The 26,188-nt window shown below is 35.6% G+C and overlaps 1 protein-coding gene across 1 annotated transcript in view; it reads left to right on the forward strand.

Annotated features, from left to right (window-relative positions):
• Positions 1–26,188, forward strand: part of LOC149241482 (calcium-transporting ATPase 8, plasma membrane-type-like) — a 203,752-nt gene that overhangs the window by 57,936 nt on the left and 119,628 nt on the right. Inside the window, exon 4 of the mRNA XM_089370560.1 lies at positions 11,853–11,922. Coding sequence (XP_089226686.1) covers positions 11,853–11,922 — 70 coding nt within the window. The remainder of the gene's footprint in view (positions 1–11,852; positions 11,923–26,188) is intronic.

The raw sequence follows: 26,188 nt of genomic DNA on the forward strand, positions 1-26,188 counted from the left end.
TCGATGCCCTTCCCTTTTGTAGATCCTATAGGCCTTAGAAAAGTTACTGTAGCCAATAAATGTTCTCTTCATGCATGATGGATCCAACTTCTTCATCTTGTCCTTATGTATATGAATATAGATAGGACAACCACAAATTTGAAGATGATCCATGGTTGGTTTCTTCCCAGTGAACACTTCTTCAAGAGTTTTTTTTCCTAGAGACCTATTGGGACTTTGATTTTGCATGTATACAAATGTCTTTGTAGCTTCACCCCACTTAAAATTTCAGTAAATATTGATCACGTAACAATTCTTTTACACTTTTTTCAATGGGTCGATTATTTCATTTTGATACTCCATTTTGTTCGAGATTATATGGGACTGTCATCTCCCTCTTAATCCCAGACTTGTTACAGGAAGAGATGATTTCCTTAGATGTGTATTCTCCTCCATTATCAGATCTTAATATCTTGATTCTTCTTTCTGTAAGGTTCTCTACTTTAACTTTGAATTTTTGAAATTAGGTAAATACTTCATCCTTGGATTTCATTAAGTAAACCTGAGTTTTCCTTGAATGACCATCTATAAAAGTGACATAATATAGATGACCTCCAAGTGATTTCAGAGTCATATGACCACAAACATCGTAATGAATGATATGCAATATTTATTTTGACCATGAAACACTCCTTCCAAATGATCTCTTGGATATTATTACCTAGTACACATCCCTTCCATACTCCTTCATGACTTTCTTTCAGTTTAGGGATTCCATCTACTATTGAATTTATCGTTGGAAGGATTTTGAAATGGAGATGACCAAATATTCTATTCCAAATTTCACATGGGCTTATTTAAATGTTAACTAAAGCTTGTGCAAGAGGAGATAGAAACCTGTAAAGTATTCCTTCACGAATCCCAATTACTCCAGCATTTTATATGATTGATGTTTTACCCAATACTACAAATTTTCCATCAATGAAATCCACTCTAACATATTTATCTTCTAATATTGAAATGAAGAGTAAGTTTTTATGCAAACCTAGAATAAATAGGATGTTGTTGAGATGAATACGACCTCTAGTCTCTAGTTCTATCGAGGTTGATTTGATTCCTCTCACATAATAGCTCTTATTATCTCCAAGTTTTACAGAGTAAGAATACTTTTATTTTGATAATATATTAAGTTTCTTGTTCTTGATGCTCCACTATCGATCACCCAAATGCTCTCATCTTCAAATGTGCTAGTGCGTGCTGAGAAGAGTCCTTCGTCCTTTGTCTTGGTCACTTCCTTCTTTGGAGTAAATAGGAGATTCCATACTTATTTGATGCCTTTATTGAGATGGATTTATACCTTTGAACACTTCTTTAGAAACTTCTTCAATGTAGTAGAGATCTTCATAATGCCCTTAGCCAACCTTAGCTCTAATACCATGTTGAGGAATATAATAGGGCAAAGATTAGAGTGATTTTTATTCTATTAAAAACTTCTTGTGATGTCTTTTTACTTTTTCTTAATTATTAGGTTCTTTACATATTATTATTATTTTTGTATATCGTCAAACAAATACAAAAAATAATAATAACAAGAACACCAAATATAGGCTGTAAGCCAGGGTCAAAACCTCTCCACTTGAGAGGAAAACCCGTAAATATCTTCTGTTCCTTATAGATTCTTCAATTGGAAAATTTCAAGAACTTTAGATCAAGACCAATACCCTTCAAAACCAAGTCCAACCTTTCTTGATGATGTGCTTTCCTTGTCCAAGTCAAACCTAGTCAAATATCTTGTAGTAGTGCAATTTCGACCTCCAACTGCAAAATTTCAACCCCCAATGTAGACCTGAAAATTTCAGCCCTCTTGCAGTTATTGTTTCCACACGTGTGAGATTATTTTAGCCTCTTAGTATTTCCTTAGACCTTTTCTTGGAATTCTCTTCCTTCTGGAGGTTAAGGATGGCTTCTTGTGACCTTCCCTTGACCTTCTTTCCTTCCTTTCCTCGAGATCAAACCCATAGAAGAAAACCCTAGATCTATTGTTGAAACCTTATCCTTCCTTCACCTGTGTGAGAGAGAAATAGACCAAAACAAGGTCTTCTTCGTCCTCTTCCTTCTTCGCTTCGTTCTTCTTCTTCCTCCTTCTCTTTAGTGAGTGACTGATGAGTATGTCCCAAGGAGGTCGAGTTCCCTCCTTTATATAGGCTTCTCAAGGTGGACATGGCTCCTCAAAATAGGTCGAAGTCCTAACTATTAGGATGAATTGGTATTGAAGGGTATTTTGATACTTTTAAATGACAAAAATAATTTTCTTTACAATTCACAATTTTCCTGATGGGGTGTTCAACTTATGACAATGACTCTTTTGACTTCTTGACCTAGGAAAAGCCTTACAAGCACTCAATGGGTGCTTGACCTATAAAATAGAAGACCTTGAGCATGAAACCCATGCTCTAAAAATAGTAATAATAATTCTCTTTAATTTTACAATATACAAGAATGAAAAGTACATTTCATATTTATGAAGACTGAACCTTGTTACACATTTTTCAACATCCCTATCTTGGTTTAGTCTATGAAATCTCCTTATGAATAATTATCTCCCCCTCACAAAGTTCCAACCACTCCTTCAACTGAAAAAGACCCTTTAGGTGAAGTGATTGAGAGGATTGTAAGGATAAATATTGATGCATACCCATCTCAATCAATGAGAAATATATAACATATCAAAAATGCCCCCCCAACTTTCTCACCAAAATCCTTAAAAATGTTCATCCCGATGAAGTCAAAAAGGAAGGAACTAGAAGTTGATATGGATGTTTCATATGATTTTGAATTGGATTGGTCTACTAATTTTGAACCATATTCCCTTAAATAAGTTGTGTGTCATGATGAATGGAAAGAAGTAATGCAAAAGGAGTATGATTCTCTCAGAAAGAATGGAACATGGAACATGGTGGGTTGTCCATTTGGAACCAAACCTATTGGATGGAAATAGGTCTACAAGAATAAGTATAAATCCGAAAACTCACTTGAAAATCAAAAATCAAGACTCAAAGAAAACTGATTTGTGCATAAAGAAGTTGTTATTTGTGAAGATAACCCCCATATAAAAATGGGCTACCATTCAAACTCTCCTTTCCTTGGCAAGTAAAAATGGATGGCAAGTCCATAAGATGGATGTGAAGACCATTTTGTTAAATGGGGACTTCAAAAAAAATGTCTTCATGTCTCAACCAAAAGGATTTGTTGTTAAGGGACAAGAAAAAAAAGTATGTAAACTCATAAAATCCTTATATGGTATAAAATAAGCACCTCAAGTCTGGTATTAAAATTTGAATGAGTATCTTTTGAAATTAAATTTCAAACACTTTAATATATATGATGGAACTCTATTTTTCAAGAAAGTTGAATTTTTTTTTGTTTATCTTGTGGTATATGTAGATGATTTGTTGATAACAAGGAACAATCAAAACCGTATTGCATCCATAAACAAAGAGTTGAAGAATGGATTTGAGCAGACAAATTTGGGACACCTTCACTACTACATGGGCATTGAAGTGACCCAACATCCAAGTCATATATTCCTCTCTCGAAATAATTACATTGCACAATTGTTGAATAAGTTTGGCATGACTAAATGTGATCCTTTATCCACTCCAATAGAAGAAAATTTCAAGGTCACATCTAGAAAAGGAAATGAATTTGAGGATGAAACTAAGTATAGGCAACTTGTGGGAAGTCTTATATACCTCACCACTACCATACCAAACACTTATTTTGCTGTTGGAATAATTTCCAATTTTATGCAAATGCCTTGTGAAGGACACTGATCTACTAAAAAATAATATCTAAATTACTTGAAAGAAACTCAACACAATGGACTGGAATATTCACAGGTGGATGACTTCAGCTTGATTAGATATTCTTATTTAGACTTTATTGGAGATAAGGAGAATGGTGTGTCTACTTTAGGATATGCTATGAGTCTTGGATCAGGAGTTGTCTCCTAGAGGTCATGCAAATAGCTAGTTCTAGTATATTCCATAACAAAGGAAGAATATGTGGTAGCTATAGAAGCAACCAAGGAGACTGTGTGGCTCAAGAAAATTATTTAAGACTTGCAAGAGAAACAAGAGAACTCAACTCCCCAAAATACTTCTTCAATTAAGTTGGCCAAGAATCTTAAATTCCATGATCGAACCAAACATCTCAACACAAAGTATCAAATAATTTGACATCATGTAGAATCCAAGTCTATTCATCTATGACATTGTTCCACAATTGGAAAATTGTAAACATCTTCACCAAAACACTTAGAAGATAAAAGTTTTAAAGATTTAGAATGATGCTTAGACTCACAAACATACCTTCATATTGGGGGGCGAATTGAACCGGAAGTGACCTTGGAATAAGAATCCCAAAGGTCACACCTACACATGCTATATAATAATGTTTACATTAATGCAAATCATATTTTTGATTTACCATCCTAGCCTGACACAATCCTTGAGCATTGCATGCTACAAGTGGTGTAGCCCATGATCAATTACACTCTATTATTTAGGATGGTCACAATCATGCTAAAAATTATGTTGCCTTGGGAAAGTGATATAGTGTATGAGTGATGAATATGATTGAATCCTCTAGAGAACATACGGGTGGGTTTTAATGCTATATCAAGGGGATAAACCATCATCCATTAACATTGATAATGACCTTAGTAATTGTTAACGCTATTAACCAAGAGAATGTAAACCTTAGATTCTTGTGATGCATAAGTCGTACTAATGAGACAAATTTCAGATGCATTATCTATGTAAGTAATTACAATATAATGACTTTTATACTATAGAATAAATGAATAAAAATGGGTAAAGGTGGAAAACATCTACAAATTTCCTCTCAAGAAGTCAAAGTTTTTCAAGATTTGAACCATGAATTGCACAATGAAATTAAATTACTTGAGTGGAAATTAAAGAAAAATAAAACCATAATTGATCCAATGGTTGACACACTAGTAGCAACAAAATATATTAAAAAAGAAATAGATATGAAGGAACAATTGATTGATGCACTCTAGGTAAAATTGAGGCAAAAGCAAGGTATACTTAATGATATGAATGATGCGAGATATACAACAAAGATAGATGCAATATATGAAACATAATATCTTATCCAAATAATGAATGCAATTTGTGAAAAAAATGAACTTATCCAATAGGTTGATGAAATAACATTGATGCAACAAGTTGTACTAAAAATCTAATACGAAATTTGATGCAACATGTGATGTAGTTGAAATAATGACAAAAGTTGATGTAATTTATGACACCCATGACTTAATATAGGCGATTGATGCACATTGTGATACATATGACTTAATGAAATCAATGAATCAAGTACATAATATCATCAGAAGAAAAAGAACAATAAAATGACCTTTCCAAGATGGTTTTCAAATCTTCGAAAGAAATTTCATTCAACAAAAATTGACATGAATTAGGATACACCAAAGGCAACAGTTTTCATATTGAAAATTTCTCCAAACCAGTTCAATTTGTTAGTGCAAAATTTCTTAATAAACTTAAAAATGTTGATAAAAATTGCCAACATTGTGAGAGAAAGGTCACATGGAGAGTCATTGTTTTGATCTCCATCCTCGTCTTTTTGTAGGAGGACAAATCATTTATCAGAAAGATGTTGAAAGAAAAAGATATTTAAAAAAATAGTCAATTATGGATGGATAAATTCCTAGAAATGGAATATATAAGTAAATAAGTTGTATAAGTTTTATAATATGGTCAAGACATAGGTAAAGATAAAGCCACATGAAAAAATGAACAAAAAAAATCAATTAGTAATTCTAATGAAAGATGGTACTATTTGGATCTAAAGGGGGGAGCACAATGATAAATGAAACTCTCCCACATCTTTAAGGAGGGAAGTAAATTGATAATGTGAAGATTGGTTAGTGGTCATCCATAAACCACCACATTATTCAAATCAAGTTGGATTGGTTAGTGGTCATCCAAAAACCACCACATTATTGAAAGAACATTGGTTAGTGGTCATCCAAAAACAATAGCTCATTCAAGGAAGATTGGCTAGTAGATAGTGTTCATCCAAAAGCCACTGCATTATTCAAAGTAGTTTGGTTAGTGGTACACCAAAAACCAACAGTCTCCATTAAATACTGTTATTTGTAAAATAGATTAGCCACCACCTAAAGAATCCAAAGCCCCAACTTGGATCCTTTCAAGAATCAACTATTGAAAGTCAAATCAGTCAAATAAATCAACATTTCCTCAAAAATGGATAATTCCAGCATAACAACTAGTCTATTCAACAATCATTTTAGTGGAAATGTTCAGAGATGACAATTGCTCACTTCAAGGCATTCAAATATTGACGATTTTTAGGCATATCTTCATAGAAACTCAATTCAACAATTTTAGATTGAAGATAACAAATGTTATTGCTAAAATTACTAAATCTTGTGATTGAGGGGGGAAATGTTAAACTATGAGTCCCTAGACAATCAAAAAGTCTGATAATACAATTTTTATTCTTATCTTGATGAGGTGTCATGGTGATCCACTGGTGATTTGTTAGTGTGATCTAGATCTTCTAGATCTAGTGATCATTGATGTATTATAAATTTTCTTTTTTGAGATCAATTAAACACAACTCAAGGGCTTAAATCCTTTTCTGGCAATTTTCTTGCTTGTCTTGCCCATGTTAATTCTTAACATTAAAAAATTAATCTTTATGTATTTTTATTTCAAAATTTAATTAAATATGTAACAAATAACTTATTTCTCAACAAAATTTTGTTGTATTCACCCTTATTGTTCTAGATTTTGTGTCTAATGGTTTGAATCCACATTGATGTACAAACATAATATTATATTTAAAAATAAAATAGAATATATTTTTCTCCAAGTAAAACATTATCCAAAAAACCTTTTAGTACTTCTCCTTGATTCATGGATGGTAATGTTAGATACCTAATCCATTAGGATTATCGTGAAGAATTTTAATTATCATTGGAAGTCCAACAAACCTTGGAAGAACAATCCAAAGGTCATAAATACATGCCTTTATACATTTATTATTTGAATAAAAAGTAATTCGCACTTATCCTTTATTATGATGTGTATAGTCTAATAATGATATTAGGTCTTGCATATAAATACATCAGATTTACTTGTCCGAACTGGTGAGATGTATCATTCTAAACAATCCTAATCATTTTTCCTACCATTTATTTGTAGTCCTAAACCCTTGTGGTCATTACCTTGTATCTCTCCTCCACATGCTTGTTTCCTTTCTCTCATTGTGTGCTTTCTACGCTCCACTCATCTTGGATCGTTCCTCCATTGCTACACTCTTACTCATCCAAGTTTCAAATGGAACCATCTAAGAATCATGTTTTTAGCTAGTTGAGTTGTGAAGGAAACTTTGAGCCTCCTTTCGTGTGACCCTTTCGTAATGCTGGTGTCCTCCTCCAAATTAGTGAAGTGAACCTATAATGTCTACCATGTTGCTGATGTGATACTAAATTCTCGATGGAGAAAATCATGTTTCAAAAATCAACGACTAGAGTTCATAAGATGTATTCCTACTGAGATTAATATTGTTGGTGGTGGAAAGAGTTAGACTCGTGGTTACTAGGGATCTTATTGTATATGGGGATTTGTGCTCAAATTTATGGGTAATAGTCATATTATTGTCTATGAGGATTTGTGCTTTGTAACAATGCTCATGTGCAAGCCAAATTCTTATGTCGTTGCCCTCAATTGGTGACATTATCATTATCTCATAATTTCTTCAGGTGGACATTATCATCCTTTTTTTAAACAAGACTAGATCCATCTTAAATCTGGATCTATAAAGTGCCAAGACGGATCAAATCTCTCGAAGTGAAAACCTATTTTTTAAGTGCAAAAGTTGAGGAAAGGTTTGCACCTTGAGAGATTTGATCCCTATCAGTGCTTGATAGATCTAGAGTTAAGATGGATCTAGGCTAGTTTTAGTCGTGTGCGGCCAAAGAAAATCTAACGAACATATGATTAATTTTATCTATGATATGTAAATTCATCTAATATTAATATAATCATTTAAATATGCTAAATATGTCTGATATTAATCTGGTCATTTCAATTTTAAATTTTCTTAGTTACCTTAGTTTTTTGAGATGATAAATATTGTTAATAACTTTAATGATGAAAAATGATGAAATGAAAATTTTGAATGTAAAGTGATAATGTAATAGTATTGAATGATAGAAAATGTGAATAATAAGGATATAGTAAATTACAAATAGTCTTGATTATGATTAATTTCAAACTATTTTCTTCTACTATTCTTATTGTCACCCTTTTTTTTTGTCATCTTTTCATATAAATTATATGAAAATGATAGGTTAAATCGTAAACCATTTAAATCTTTAGCTCGAGCTATTGTAGTAAACATCATACCTTGTCTCTATTTCTATCTAATATTAATAGGTTGAATTACTATAACACAAAAGTCAATGTACATTGTCAATATTTGTTTGTGCTTACCTTGAAATCAATGCACAATGTTAATCCAATCACTTTAAAATTAATATACCATCATACATCCAATTACATCAAATCAGAAATCAACATATGCATTGAAATCAATGCATCTAATGCAAGCAATCAAATAAGATTAGAAAACAACATATACATTGAAATCAACGCATTTAATGCAAGCAATCAAATAGGATTAGAAATCAAAATTTACACTCAAATCATTGCATCTAGTGCAAGTAAGCAAATAGGAATATAAACCAACATCTACACTGAAATCAATGCATCTAGTGCAAGAAATCAAATAGGATTAGAAATCACCATCTACAATGAAATCAATGAATTAAGTGCAATAAATCAAATAGTATTAGAAATAATCTACATTGAAATCAACGCATCTAGTGCAAGCAATCAAATATCATTAGAAATCAACATCTACACTAAAATCAATGTATCTAGTTCAAGAAATCAAATAGGATTAGAAATCACCATCTACACTGAAATCAATGTATCTAGTGCAAGAAATCTTCTGTCGTCCCTCCCCCCTCCATCTATATCTATATCTCCCTCCATATCTCCTTCTCTGTCTATCTATCTCACCCCCTCAAACACACACTCTCTCACTCCATATCTATCAATCTCTCTGTCTCTCACTCCCTCTCTCCATCTCTCTATGCTTCCCTGTCTTCACTTTCTATCCATATCTCTTTATCCCTTTGTATCTCTATATCACCCCCAAAACATACACTCTCTTTCTCCAATCTATCTATCTATCTCTCCATCCTCGTTTCCCTCCCTCTCTCTCTCTCTCTCTTTCTCTCTCTCCACCTTTCTTTCTCTATTTATTTCTTCTTGCCTCCCTCTCTCTCCCCCTCCAACTCCATCTCTCTTTCCCTCCCTCTCTCCACTCTCTCACATCATCTCTTTATTCCTTCCTCTCTCCCCTTTCTATCCCACCTCTCTCTCTCTCTCTCTCTCCAACTCTATTACTATATCCCTCCCTCTCTCCTCTCTCCTTTTCCCCCCCATTATCTCCATCTCTCCTTCTTTATCTCTTTACCTCAACCCCAAACATACACACACTCTCTCCATCTCTCTCTTGTCACTCCCTCTCTCTCTCCACTTCTCACTCTCTATGTATTTCTTCTTTCCCCCCTCTCTCCCCCTCTAAATCCATCTCCCTATCCCTCCCTCTCTCCCTCCCTCTCTCTTTCCCATCTCTCTCTCTCTCTCTCTCTCTCTCTCTCTCTCTTCCCTCAAATCCTCTGTCTTCCCCCATCACTCTCCTCATCTCTCTCAAGTCTTGTCTCTCATTCTTCCTCTCTCTCTCTTTCTCTCCTACCTACCTCTCTCTCTCTCTCTCTCTCTCTCTTTTCCCTCCAATCCTCTATCTTCCCCCATCACACACACACACTTTCTCTCTCCAAGTATGTTACTATATCCCTCCCTCTCTCTTTCTCTCTCTTTCTCTCCCCCCTTCTCTCTATCTCTCCTTCTTTGTCTCTTTATCTCACCCCTAAACATACACCCTCTCTCTACATCTTTCCCTTCTCTCTCTCTCTCTCTCTCTCTCATTCTCATTCACTATGTATTTCTTCTTCCATCCCTATCTCCCCCTCCAACCCCATCTCTCTATATCCCCGTACCTCTCCTCCTCTCTCTCAAGTCCTCTCTTATCATTCCTCTCTCTCCCTTTCTCTCCTACCTCCCTCTCTATTCCCCCATCTCTCTCTCTCTCTCTCTCTCTCTCTCTCTCTCTGCCCTCCAATCCTCTCACTATCTCCCTCCCTCTCTCCTCTCTCTCCCCCCTCCATCTTTGTGTCTCTCTCTCCCTCTCTTACCCTTCTCTCCCTCTCTCTCTCTTCATTCCTTGTCTCCCCTCTCCTTCAATTTATCTCCAAATCTCCCTTGTCACTTCCCCTATCTCTCCACCTTTATCACTCTATGTGTTTGTTCTTCCCTCCCATATATATCTAGAGTTAATATATATCATGATATATTAATATATATCATAATATAACAAATTTAATATTTTATTAATCCAAAGTTAATAAATTTAATAATATTAATATTATAATATATTAATATGAATATTAGATTTAATAATAATAATAATATTAATATTAGGGTTAATAACATTTTTTTGCATGGTATTAATAATAATTTGGCCCACAGGCTTCACCTAAATAAAACCTCTTTTTTCAGTGTTAGTAAATATAAAGATGTTTATGGAGTAAATATAACAAGAGGTTTTATTTATCTACCATATCTGTGGTTTATTTCTATTTCTATTTATATTTATCTATTATATCTCTTTTATTTACCATGATATTTGGCTCATAAGCTTGGGATATAATTAGATGTTGATTTCTAATTCTATTTGCTATATTTTTATTTATTTATCATACCTCTTTATACCTCTTTTATATGTATTATTTACCCTACCTCTTTTATAAATATGATATTTGTCCCTTGGTATTAATAATTATTTGCCCCATAGGCTTTGCCTATATAAGACTTTTTTTTTTCTTTAAATATAAAGAGGTTTATGGAGTAAATATATTAAAAAAATGTTTTATTTATTTACCATATATATATATATATGTCATACCTATAGTTTATTTATTTATCATATCTCTTTTTTGAGTGTTTGTAAACCTCTTTATATTTCAAATATTGCGTTTATACATAATAATAATTAGATTAATAGATTATCAAAACTAACATTAAATTAAAAATATTTAATGTTAAATATTATAGATTTAAGTTTACATGTTTATATAAGATCCATCTCATACTAGACTGTAAAACACCCCAGACGGTAAAACACCCCTAAACTCAATAATAGTGATTAACCCTTCTTTCTATTTACAGTTTACCTTTTTATTATTTCAAAATTTTATTTTGTAACTTTCTTACTTCCTCGGATGTGGGGAGTTTTCTTTTTGTTGTTTTAATTTAAAGTAATCTAGGAAAGATTTTTATCCTCGATTGTTATCCATTTAAGCACGTTGTTTATTTCCATTCCCGCTAACCTATTATGGTAACAAATTATATATATATATATATATATATATATCACTTCAATGCTATACCATGAATGAAGCGTAGTATATTTAGATGGTCTTTTTACTGCTAATTGCACCTCTATCTTTTTGTGACTTTAATTCTATAATATATTAACCGTAAACATTATATTATTTGATTTTAAAAGAATGGTTTCAACAACAATGATTAGTTTTTCTTGTGTGGTTTTAATTCTATGGAATATTACGTAATACCTCATGGTTGTTTTATATTTGAAATTTGCAGGGCATTAAGCAAGGATGGTTTGATGGTGGGAGTATATTTTTTGCTGTAATCCTTGTCATTCTAGTTACAGGTAAGGATTTCTGCTTTAGATGTTTTTAATTTTTTTACTTTTTATGAAAATCAATTTGTATTTCATGGCGTTTTTATTTTTAATATTAGTAAATTAAATTAATTTGTAATTTATGATATTTTTATCTATTAATAATTTTTAATATAAATAACTTAATATATATTTTTATAAAAATATAAAAATTATGATATATCATTTGAATGGTTTAAGTTGATTTATAATTAGAAGTTTTAAATATATATAAATTTAATTTATAAAGTATAGATTAGATAATTTGTATAGAATTTAATCCCATCCATTACTTAAGTGTAGCTTAAGTAGTTTAGGTAAATTAAACGATATGTGTAAATTAAATGATTTATAATGGATTTAATTCCCATCAAAGCATTGTTCTAAATCTCACATATCACTTAATTTACGTAAATCGTGACACAGTGGCCACAGCTTAGCATCCACTGCTTGATTTCCTCGTGTATTTGTCGGCAATTATCAGCCTATCACATTTTTGTTGGCAGCGTTCGTATGTTTTAAGGATCATTTACCACTGTTCGGGCAGCGATCATTTCTGGAAGCACATCGTTTAGAAACGAACGTAGTCATTCACATTGCTACTAAAACACAATGTTTGAAGCCTATGAAAAGTTTTGGCGCTCGCAACCGATAAGAAGTTGTTTGGATATATTTCTCACTCGGTTTTGGTTGAATATCAGAAATACATATTAGGATTTTTAGAATTTTAATTTTGGTTGAATATCAAAAATACATATTAAGATTTTTAGAATTTTAATTTAATTAAATAATAATATCATAATAAAAAATATACAAAATTTTTCTAAGATCATAACATATGTTTATCTGGCAATGTTTGTAACATCCTATGATGACAATATTAGCAAAAATAAGAAAAATCCATATACCACAAGATGAGTCTGATAGATGAACAACATGTTCCAGATACAAAAAACAGTAAAACAGAGATTTGTGGATATGAATATATACAAATACCCAACAACTGTAATATCAGGGTAGTACAGAAGCAGCCCAAAACCGAAGATGATCAACAGTATTGCGCGAGTAGCATCAAAACTACAAAAAACTGTACAATAAGGATAGAGAAATCTGGCTATGGAGTCTGCAAAGATCAAGCATGTGATCACCATCTAATCATGTGATCACCATCTAACGAGGAGGCAAAGTCATATATAGATTAGCATGGATTGGAGCCTTGTAGATGACACTCACTGTTTTAAGCCCAGTGGCCAGGCATCCAGTTACTGCTAAAAAACAACAGTCATCCAATAATACCGCAAAAAACTATATTCATATTTTAAACCTGCAATATCATCAAGAAAATAAAAAGTTAGTGGGGAGGGATTATTTAACCAGGGAGGGGAAATCTTCAATATTTATGTTTTTTTCTGGTTGATAGTAATTGTAATGTGCATCTTGTCTAATGAACCTGATAAGCCTTTCTTTGATAGCTCGTCTGCTGCCATATTTTGTTTCCTTGTGGATTTGTGGCTGCTGCCATATTTTGTTTCCTTGTGGATTTGTGGATATGTTCTATGGAGGAATTGTTTAGTGGAGTCCATAAATGATCAATTCTTGTTAACCATCCAAGAACTAAGGGATTGGTGATTTTGGCAGTCCCCAATAAGCGTTGGATTATTACTTTGGAGTCACGATAGATGTGGATAAGGGGAATATCTAGAAAATGGATGAACCATAGGAGACTCCATAGAGCCCTGACCTCAGCCTTGGTGATTTTGCCTTGCCTCCGTGCCAGTAGACGCTATAGCTTTGCTCTCTAGAGGTGGGTTTACTATAGCTTTTCTCTCTAGAGGTGGCTAACCAGAAACCACAGCCACTGCTACTTTGTACATCTTTTATTTTGAATCAATACAATATTATGCTTTTTCTGTACTCAAGAAAATAAATAAATAAATTTAACAAAATTTAAAATAACTTAATTATAATTTTATTTTATATACTATAAATGCATTTTAATTGATTTAGAAGTGTTAATAGAAATCAAATATTTTTATAATGCAAAATTTAAAAAAATGTTATATAAATCATTGATTAATATGGATCTATATCCCCCGTGTCACGCCTCCTATTCTTTTTTTGTTAAATTGGCCAGGTGCAGCACCGCCTAAGTCATTAAGATGTTCCATCGTTAACAATCTTTACGGACTAAGCCTTAACAATTTGTTACTAACATGTAATCATATCATTAATGTGCGAAACTTCATTAATAATAAGAGTAAAATCAACTTGCAAATGATAATAATAAACTCTTTTATTATTTCCCAAGTTTACAACCGAGGAGGACGCCCGCCTGTGCAAGAGCGCACGGCGGTCGTGCCAACTCCAACCGAGGACCGATATACAACATACAACATACAATATGTAACTCTCGCGTCGTTGGGCGGGTGGGTGCACCCGTGCCCGAACCCACCGCCAATCCACAACACACGACGAGCTACCGTGTCAACCGATTCTTACTTGAACGCCCGTCTCGGCGGGCACATCCAACCGTGCGTCGTATTACCGCCTGCGCCTCCCTTAACTGCGCATTATCCTTATGCGAGTGGAGAGAGCGAAGATCGAATGATTCCTTGCCAAATGAACCGCAGGTCTTGCCTTATATATACGCATCATACTTGTACGTTTTATCCTGGCCGACCCACCAAATGTTAACATGGGCGCCCCCTCAAGTCACGTTCTACCACCGTCGGCTTGGGTGGGTGTTCACCGCCCATCACCATCGTATAAAATACATCGCAAGTCATATAACCTGCGCGCCTGAGTGCGAAGGCACTCTAACACTTCGTCGTTTTTTCGCTAACCGGAGGAGCGCGCGCCTGCCGCAAGCCGCAGGGCGTTACATTCTCCCCCACCAGAAGTCATTGTCGTCCCGACAATTCCTGTCTTCCATCTCAATCTTCTGTCATATTTCGCGATCTTGTCCTTCCATCTCCAAAGTGAGTCCTCCGTTTCCCAACTCTCTTCCTCCGGTGCATTCTTCCATCTACAAAGAAATTCCCGTCTCTCGTGGCGACCAATTCTCCTAGTCCTGCGGTTCACAAGCTTCTTCAGTTCTAGTCCTGGTCTGTCCACAATCCCGGCTGGTCCTCTCAGTGGTTCAACCCTCTCTGGATGGTCTGAATCAAGTCGACATCTCTTCAGCTGGCTCACATGAAAAACAGGGTGCTTCATGTGCATATGGCGTGGAAGTTCTAGCTCATAAGCAACTTCCCCCACTTTCTTCTTCACTCGAAACGGTCCCTCATACTTCCGTGTCAGTTTGCCTGTAGTCCCCTTGGCTGGCTGAAACTGCTCTCCGGTAATCCTGAGAAACACCATATCTCCCGCACTGAACTGCGCTTCCCGTCTTCCACGATCAGCAAACTTCTTCATCCGCTTAGCAGCATCGTGCAAGCGTAACCGTGCTAACTCCAAGGTCTCCTCCCAAGCCTTCATGAACTTTCTCGCATGAGGACTTCTCAAGAAGCCTCCCGTTACTACGGTATGAGGTGCAACCGGCATCTGTCCATTCACCAACTCAAATGGACTATACCCCGTCACGGAACTCTTTTGAATATTGTAGCTAAACTGAGCAATATCCAAGAGTTCGGGCCAATTCTTCTGATCGGCCGTCACATAATGTCGCAAGTAGTCCTCCAGCAATGCGTTGATCCTCTCGGTCTGCCCATCTGTCTGAGGATGGTAGCTCGAACTCATCAACAACTCCGTCCCGACTAACTTGAACAATGTGGTCCAAAATCTCCCTGTAAATCGCGGATCTCTATCCGACACAATACTCAAAGGCATCCCCCAATACTTCACTATGTTCTTAAAGAACAACTCCGCTGTCCGCTCGGCTCCACATGGTATCTTTGTAGGAACAAAGACAGCATACTTGGAAAAACGATCAACCACGACCATGATTCCACTATACCCATGCACCTGTGGTAACTGAGTGATGAAGTCCATCGAGACACTCATCCAGGGCCTCTCTGGAATTGGTAAAGGTTGCAACAGTCCTCCTTGTCTCTGAGTATCTGATTTGTCCTGCTGACAAATGATACATGTATGTACATACTCCTCCATATCCTCTCTCATATTTTCCCAAAAGAATGCTCTCTCCAACAATGCCAAAGAACGACGCTGCCCTGGGTGGCCAGCCCACGGTGAGTCGTGGCACTCCTTCAAAAGGTGCCTCCTGAGTCCGGATGACTTTGGAACATAGAGTTGGTTTCCAAAGAACAAGAACCCGTCCCGTAGAAAGAAATTTCGTGTCTTCCCCTCCTTTATCTGCTTCATTATATTCTGTGCCAAAGTATCGGTTTCAACACTCTCCTTGATCTTATTTCGCATCTCTTCTGACATCTGAACTCAACTCCTATTCCTAGCTGCCCGGTCTTCTTCCCCTTCCAATGCTGCAAGTTGTCCCTTCCTGCTAAGGGCATCTGCTACCGCATTGTGTCTACCCAGTCTATACTCGATAGTCATGTCGAATTCTGCCAAGAAGTCCTGCCAACGAGCTTGCTTCGGAGAAAGCTTCAGTTTTGATGCAAAATAACTTATTGCAACGTTGTCAGTCTTGACAACAAACGGCTTCCCAATCAGGTAATGCCTCCACACATGAAGACAGTGAATGATCGCAGTCATCTCCTTCTCGTGAACCGGATACTTCCGTTCTCTATCCTGCAACTTTCGACTCTCATACGCCACCGGATGCCCATCCTGCATAAGAACTCCTCCTATGGCAAAATCTGAGGCATCAGTGTGCACCTCAAATGGTCTCTCGAAGTCAGGCAACTTCAGTATCGGTGCTGTAACCATCCTCTTCTTCAAATCATCAAATGCCACTTGACATTTATCCGTCCAATTCCACCTCTTGTCTTTCTTTAATAGGTCGGTCAGTGCCGATGTCACCTTGGAGTACCCCTCTACAAACTTCCGTTGGTAGTTGGTCATGCCCAAGAATACCCTCATCTCATGGACATTCTTCGGTTCAACCCAGTCCTCGATCGCCTTCACCCTGCTCGGCTCCATCCGTATGTACCCTTGACCAACAATATGCCCAAGGAACGGAATCTCAGTCTGAGCGAACACACACTTAGACTTCTTCAAGAACAACTAATTTGCTCTCAGTGCCTTGAACACCATCGCCAAGTGCTTCTTATGATCCTCCATGTTATCACTGAACACCACTATATCGTCCAAGTACACTACTACGAACGAATCCGAGTATGGTTGTAGGACATCGTTCATCAAAGTGCAAAACATAGCAGGAGCATTACACAACCCAAATGGCATAACAAGGAACTCAAAACTACCATACCTTGTTACTATCGCGGTCTTCTTCTCATCCCCTTCAACTATCCGCACCTGATAATATCCATGCCTCAAGTCCAACTTGGAAAACACTCGGGCTTTTGCAAGCTTGTCAAAGCAATCAGCAGCCAATGGAAAAGGATACCTGTTCTTTACCGTCTGCTTGTTTAATGCACGGTAATCACAGCACATCCGTAGCTCATTCGAATCCTTCTTTCGCTGGAATAATACTGGAGCTCCATATGGGGACCTTGAAGGTCTAATGAAACCTGCCTCAGTTAACTCCTTTAACTGGCGTTTCAATTCCTCCAACTCAGGCCCTGACAAACGATAAGGTGCTTTAGCCGGGGGTTGCTTTCCTGGCTCAAGCTCAATGCTATGGTCCACTGCACGCCTTGGTGGAAGCTTCTTCGGTAGCTCATCAGGCATCAAATCCGCATATTCGGTCAGCACCTCAGATATCTCAGCTGGAACAGGCGTCCCCACTCCATCGCCTTCAACATCCTTGAACATCACCGCATATGTTTCCATATTTGAGTCCTTCATGGCCCTCTCCAAACTCAGTGCAGAAACGTGCTGCACCTTGACTTCCGCCCTTTGCCTATGAGTGGGCAAAGTCCAAGTTCGTGTCTGTCCAACCAGCACAACCTCATCACAGAAGGGGACAACAATAGCCTTGTTGCCCTTCAAGAAGTCTTGTCCAAGTATCACATCAAAGTCGTTCATCTCCATCACCGTGAAGTCCAACTGACCTTTCCAGTCTTTCATCTGTACAGGTACATCGTGTACCAAACCCGCCACCTTAGCTCTAGAGTTCACTGCCTTGACCTCCATATTTGATGGGGTGATCATCAGCCCAACCTCTTTTGCCAACCGTGTCGTCATAAAGTTATGTGTGGCACCCGTGTCCACCAGAGCTTGAATGGTCTTGCCATGAACCATCAAGTCCATGAAACCCAGACTGTTCATCCATGATTTCTCCATAACCTTATCAGCTTCACCTGTCATGAGCAACCCAGCTCTATCAGGCTTCACCATATTACCTTCGTCACGAGCAACCTTTGCTCTGATACCACCTGTCACGCCCCCAATTCTTTTTTTGTTAAATTGGCCGGGTGCGGCACCGCCTAAGTCATTAAGATGTTCCATCGTTAACAATCTTTACGGACTACGCCTTAACAATTTGTTATCAACATGTAATCATATTATTAATGTGCGAAACTTCATTAATAATAAGAGTAAAATCAACTTGCAAATGATAATAATAAACTCTTTTATTATTTCCCAAGTTTACAACCGAGGAGGACGCCCGCCTGTGCAAGAGCGCACAACGGTCGTGCCAACTCCAACCGAGGACCGATATACAACATACAACATACAATATGTAACTCTCGCGTCGTTGGGCGGGTGGGTGCACCCGTGCCCGAACCCACCGTCAATCCACAACACACGACGAGCTACCGTGCCAACCGATTCTTACTTGAACACCCGTCTTGGCGGGCACATCCAACCGTGCGTCGTATTACCGCCTGCGCCTTCCTTAACTGCGCATTATCCTTATGCGAGTGGAGAGAGCGAAGATCGAGTGATTCCTTGCCAAATGAACCGCAGGTCTTGCCTTATATATACGCATCATACTTGTACGTTTTATCCTGGCCGACCCACCAAATGTTAACATGGGCACCCCCTCAAGTCACGTTCTACCACCGTCGGCTTGGGTGGGTGTTCACCGCCCATCACCATCGTATAAAATACATCGCAAGTCATATAACCTGCGCGCCTGAGTGCGAAGGCACTCTAACACTTCGTCGTTTTTCACTAACCGGAGGAGCGCGCGTGTGCCGCAAGCCGTAGGGCGTTACACCCCCTCTATATATGTACATTATATGAATACATAAATGAAATTAATGCTTTAAAATTCTCATTAAGAATTAATCTATACAAATTAAATTATATATATATATATATATATATATATATATATATATATATATATTAACATGGGTAATAAGATGTTTATTTATAAATTATGTTGTAAACAACAAATTGTTATTTTTGTTATTAATATATTTTTAAATACATGTTAATAATCTACATGTTAATTTTTTTTATTTGTTAAATACATTAATTTTATTATTATTACTATTAATTTAAATGCAATATATTGCTTTTATCTTAAAAATTTAGGTGAATTATACATCTATTTTTTATTATTCTTATCGTAATTGAATTTTTACTTTACACATTGATTAGTTTAACATTCATAATATAATATTTTATAATTTATAAGTGTCTTATTATGAATCTATATATAAATTGTAACGTTATGTTAGGGTTAAAGAACTACAAGTACACTAGGCACCGGATACTATATGTACAAAGGATTGGTTAGACTAAAGTTCAATAGAAATTAACTAATTTTTTATTTACTATTTTAGACTTTTTCCAGAGATCTTAGGGTATATTTGGAATATGACTTAGGATTTAGTTTTGAGTATATTTGTGGAATGGCATTTGGGTTTAATTTGTGTATATTGTTTCACTTTATGTGTTTTATAATTGAATATATTTTGCATTGTTTTTTTTTTATAAATTTAAATATAAAATGATAAAATGCTAAAATCATTTTTTAAATTATGAATGTAGATAAGATTTTATAATATTATTATGATTAGGTTATTAATATTTTCAAGGAATTTTATAGATATTAATAGATCTAATATAATGTAAAATATAAGCTATTTATCACATTATTTCACTACGTTTTTTACTCTCTTTTTAAACTTCTACTCCCAGATATTTGGAATATGATTTAGGATTTAGTTTTCGACATATTTGTGGAATGATTTTTTATTGCATTTAAAGTGATAATTATTAATTGGGTAGTGCTATTGATATATAAATAATGTTACTTATATATATATCGATCTATCTATCTATATATATATATATATATAATTAAACATTTTTTTACTTTTACATTTTTTTCGAATTAATTGAGTTGGTTAGCTTCACTGTAACCTAAAAAAATATTAATAAACACATGATAAATTTAAACATAAAAATCAAGAGAGTTTTTTTTTTAAACTATTAATGTAAATATTTGTTATAATATTATCTTTTAAAGATATGAGTATTTTCAAAGAGTTTTATGAATATTAATAGGACCATTAAAATTTAAAATATATGTATTTTTTAACACATTATTTTATTGTTGAATTTAGGCTTCTGTGATCTATATCAACTTTTTTGAGAAAAAATTTCGGCGTCAATCACATTAGAATGCTTTTGTCGACGTGTTTGGAACCAACGAGTGCATTCATCGTCAGGACAAGTTGAAGAACTAGATCCTGGCTACAAGTTAAATAGAAGAATAGATCATCCAACAACAACTATATTGGACTGGGCAACTAGACCTTCTAATGGCTATGCTTGACTGGGAAATGCTAACCAGACTGGACCAAGGGATAGGGATAGGAAAAATAAAATTAGTTAGTTATATATACTAAATTAATAGGAATTAATTAGTTAGCAAAAAGACTTATATTTTAATTAAATAATTGGTAAATTGATTTAAGTTATTTTCATAACTATTACCATATATAAATGAAGTAATGTATTTAATTAAAATTTATATCAAAAACTATATAATTAAATATTTAATATTATATTAAAGTTAAAAAGTTGTGTAATTAAATATTTAATATTACATTAAAGGTATATAATTAATTATCAAATATGAAATAAAAGGGCTAATATTATATAATTAAATAGTTAATTGTGAGTTGGTTATGTTATAGTTAATATCATAACTTATTAATATCAACTATTAAAATACATATAAGCTAATATTAAATTTATGTAATGTCAATATTGATTGAAAAAACAATGCCCACGAGTCTGCCTAAGAGCTGTGCAGACCTAGCCGCCTCCCTGTTTTTGTAGGCCTCTCTCGACAGCCTCCTACTGCTGAGTATTCCCTAACCATGCACCCTTCAGAGGAGGGCAACCCCCTCTCATCTAGGCACCAAGGATCTGAAGAAAACGAAGAAGCATTTGCGACTTTGATAGCTACAAATGGAGCTCCAAAGAATAGGCCAACAATCAACAAATTTGTAAAGAAGCTTGAGGACAAACTAAAGATCTCTCTTCCACCTGCTCTCCCTCGAAGAGCAGCTCTTTCTTTGGAAAAACATCGACTAGTTGGGAAATTCATGGGGTTATGGTCGTCACCCAAATCAGTCAAAAATAGGTTCAAAAAACTGGAATGCAAACATTCAGAGGAAAATAGCAATACGATTTTGTGGAAGGGGATACTATACCTTCCTCTTCGAATCAAAGGAAGATAGAGATTTGATCTTCAGAAACGGTCCTTACTTCATGGATTCTAGAGGTTTATATCTAAATAGGTGGATGCTAGTTTTCGATCTAGAAATGGATGTGCCAAGTGGAGTCCCAATCTGGGTCAGACTACCACACCTTCTGCTACATTACTGGGGAGATGATTCGGTCAAAGCTATAGGGGACGCAGTGGGAAAGTATATAGACAAGTGTGAACCAAAGGATAACATGCATACATGTGCGTGAATATGTGTGGAAGTAGACCCTAGAAAAGGCCTTCCAGAGGAAATAAAGATCAAGGTAGATCAACGGACACATGTACAACAGCTGGATTATGAGCAGGTACCTTTCAAATGCAAGGCATGTCATGAGTATGGTCATTTTGCTAATAGATGTCTTTCAAAAAAAGAGATTGAAAATGTAGAAGATCAAGAGAACACATGGGAACAAGTAAAAAGGAAAAAACCTATCAATAAGCAGCCAATATCAATTGCCTCTCAGTTTCAAAAATCAAATGAGACTACTTCTCAGCCTTGATTGAAGGTTATTTCCCCATTGCACACATCTACGAATCCCTTTGGTCCCTTGGAAGACTATATTGAACCATCCTCTCCCAAATCCCCAATATCCAACCCCAACTCCCTTGCACACATTCCCTCTTCCTCTATTCCTATTTCTCCTCTACCTCTTCCATCAGGGGACCACATATTAACTAGAAATAAAGCTAAAGAAAACCCTCGAACCTTGGATCAACAAAAAAAAGTGGGAAGAAAATCCAAGGAAATAAGAGACGAGGTAGCAGCTAAAGAAATGGAACTATGAACTCAACAACCAATGGAATCCTTCCTTGGGAAAAATGTAGGAAAAAATGAAAAAAGTCAGCAAAGAGGAAAGGGAGGTTCCCACTAGCACAACCGTAAATAATGATAGTGGTATCTTAGAATTGCTACGGCCTTGGCACCACTTTCAAATCCAATGCAGTTAGAGATATCTTACTCAAAGAAAATCCAGGCATCTACATGATTCAGAAGACCAAAACAAGAAATCAAGGAAATAAAAAATTGAATCAAAATTAAGAAATGATGATGGAACAATGTTCGAGGCAACAAGATCATCAGGAGGAATATGCACCAAATGGGAAATTATAAACCAAAAAATCAGCGAACACTGGATTAGAACAGATTTGAGAGACCTCAACACAAAAGAACTGTATAGCTTCATGAATGTTTATGCTCCAAATCACTACAGAGACAAAGAACACTGTTGGAACTTGATAAAATAAGAACTAGCAGAAAGACAAAATGGGAAATTAATCCTTGAAGGAGATCTAAACCTGATAAGGAACACCGACGAAACATTTGGAGGGAACTATCATACAGACCCGTCAAGAGAAGCCCTTGAAGAAATAATGGAACAACATAAACTAATCAACATTCCTCCAAGCAATGGGAAGTACACATGGGGTGACAAAAGAATAGACAAGAATAATATCAAGGAAAGGTTGGATAGATTCTTAGTACAAGAAAACATAGCAACTGATTTCACTTCTGTGAAAAGCAGGATCGTTCACACAACAGCTTCAGATCACAAGCTGGTGGTATTGAGCATGGGTAAGTTGGAAAATCAAGGCCCGCTCCCTTTCAGATACAATTCAAGTTGGGACAACAATGAATAATTTGGAAATCAAATCAAAGAGAGTTGGACAAAAATTATCACTGGGTCTCCCCATTATGTTTGGGAAACAAAGCTAAAGAATTTAAGGTTGCACTTAAAAATTTGGGCAAGAGAAAATGATATTCGAGACAAAGCTAGGAAAATAGATTTACAAAAAAAAATGGACAACATTCATAAAGAAAAAGAAAACAAAGAAGAAAGCAAGCAAGATTATCTACAAGAAAAGGAAATTTTCTTGGAAATTTACAAGAAAAATAGAAAAGAAGAAGAAGAAAGTCAAATGAAGTCCAGATGTCTCTAGCTGAAATCATGAGATAAAAGCACAACCTTTTTTCATAATTCAATTAAAATAAGACGGGCAAGAAATCAGATTGAATAGACTCAAGTAGATGGGAAAGAGATAAAGGGAGACGAAGAATAAAAAATTGCAGCACACAATTACATTCAGGAGCTACTAACAGCAAACGATTAACAAGTAGTTAATGAAGATTTTTTGCAGCACATAAATCAAAAATAAGTTCTCAGCAAAATGTAGAAATAAATAAAGAGATCACTGAGGAAGAAGTCAGGGAAGCGGTTTGGAGTCTTCACCCTGACAAGGCTCCTGGACCAGATGGGTTTATAATGGCTTTCTATAAACAACACTGGGATATTATTAAAAAAGAAATTATGAGAATGATTAAAAATTCTTTTCAAAAAAAAAAATTGGAGGAAACACAAAATCTTCCTATTTGGCACTCATACCCAAAGAGTCCAATCCAATAACTTTCAATAGATACAGACCAATCTCTCTTTTCAATTCTTCATATAAAATAATCACCAAAATTCTTGCAAATCGAATCAAGAAAATTCTTCCGGAAATCATATCGGAAAATCAGGGCGGTTTTGTTCCCAAGCGGAAAATCATAGACAATGTGATCATTGTCCATGAAGCCATCCATAGTAACATTCAAAGGAAAGAGAAAGGAATGATAGTAAAACTAGATATGGCAAATGCCTTTGATAGAGTTAATCATAATTATTTAGCAGTAGTACTCAATTTTTTTTACTTCTCAACAGATATAATAGGGACTATTCATGTTTGTATATCAACCCCATGGATAGCCCCTCTAATAAATGGAAGGCCCAGTAAATTTTTTCAGAGCACATGAGGGCTAAGACAAGGATATCCTCTATCTCCATTCCTCTATATCATCATGGCATAAACTTTAAGTGCAACACTGGAAAATTAGAGAATGGAAAAAAAAATAACAGGTATACAGATAGCAAGAGGGGTTAAAAATATATATCATTCACTATTTGCCGATGATACCCTTGTTATGGTGGGGGGGGCATCAAGCATAATAGCTAGAAGATTTTAAAAAGTGTTGGATGATTTTCTTCAAGCCTCTGGAGGAATGCTAAATAATACTAAATGCAGAATATATCACTGGAACGCTTCTCCAAGAGATATGCAACATATATCACAAATTCTAGAAATTCCAATACAAACAAAATGGACTCACTCTACATATCTTGGGCTTCCCCTAGCTAAGGAAAATGTAAAAGTAGAACTATGGAGCAAACAAGTGGAAAAAAAGAAGGATAAAATCCAGAATTAGGGAGTGATGTGGCTTAATTTGGCAGGAAAAATGACCATGATCAAGGCACTCTTTCTAGCCCTTCCCATCTATCAATATGCGATCATTCTAGCCCTGGCAAGTGCGCACAAGCAAATGGAAATAATAATAAGAAGTTTTCTATGGCAAGGAGGAAAACAAGAGAATAAAGAATTCAGCTTAGTACGTTGGGAGCAAGTCACCCTTCCTTATGAAAAAGGAGGTCTAGCAATCTGCTTAGCAGGCCAAATGAATATTGCTTTAGAGATAAAAATAATTTGGTGAATGATAAGTGGAAAGGAACACTGGTGGGAAAAAGTGCTAGCCATGAAATATCTGAATCATCATAGAACAAAATTGATAATTGAATCCATTCCAGTCAGGCCTTGCACACAAGTCTGGAAACTTGTAAAGAAGATAATTCCCCTTATTAGAGACCAAATTTCTAAAAACCCAGGGAATGGAAAAATAGTTGCAATTTGGGAGGATTGAATAATGGGAAGATACCCTCTACATCTCCAGCGGGATCTAAGAGGACTCCAGTGTTGGATGGAAGAGAGAAGGATAAATACTTTATATTCAATATCTGAGTGGGATCATGATAACTGGCTTGAATGGAAAACACCAACAATTCCAAAAAGATTAAAAGGTCAATGGGAGAAACTAAAATCTCACCTATCAGGGGCAGCTCCTATAAACAGAGAGGATTAGGATGACTTTGTGTGGGACCCAAATGGAGGGGAATATACGATGAAATCAGGGTATAACATCCTCCAAGAACAGCAAAACCAACAAGACTAGAGTCTATGGAAGGCAACCTGGAAAACAAAATGCCTTCCTAAAATCAAAGCTTTCATTTGGACTCTTCTTAAAGGGAAAATTCTAACCTATGAAAATTTAAAAAGAAAGGAAGAAAAGGGCCTTCTTGGTGTGTCATGTGTCAAATGGAAGAAGAAACAATTCAACATCTCTTCATGGAATGTAGGGTGGCTAGAGAATGTTGGACTCAAATAAAAGGCCCGCTGGAAATAAATATAAATTTCTCAAATCAGTTGTCTGCACATTATAAAACTTGGGAGAAGAGCTATCCATACTAAAAAAGAAACAAGGCCACAATAAGCAGGATTTGGAATTGCCTCCCCTCAATTCTATGCTGGCAAATTTGGCTAGCCAGAAACAAATGTATTTTCAAAGACCAAAAACCAAGAATAGGCAATATTCTTTCAAAAACATGGAGCCTAGTATCAGAAATAATAAGATCCAATGGAATGTCAAATGTGGATCAGAGCAACCTACAGCAAGAAGAG

This window comes from Pinus tabuliformis, chromosome 8, assembly GCF_031772625.1.
Source record: "Pinus tabuliformis cultivar Carrire ecotype Pingquan chromosome 8, CPIR1, whole genome shotgun sequence".
Classification (NCBI taxonomy): Eukaryota; Viridiplantae; Streptophyta; class Pinopsida; order Pinales; family Pinaceae; genus Pinus; species Pinus tabuliformis.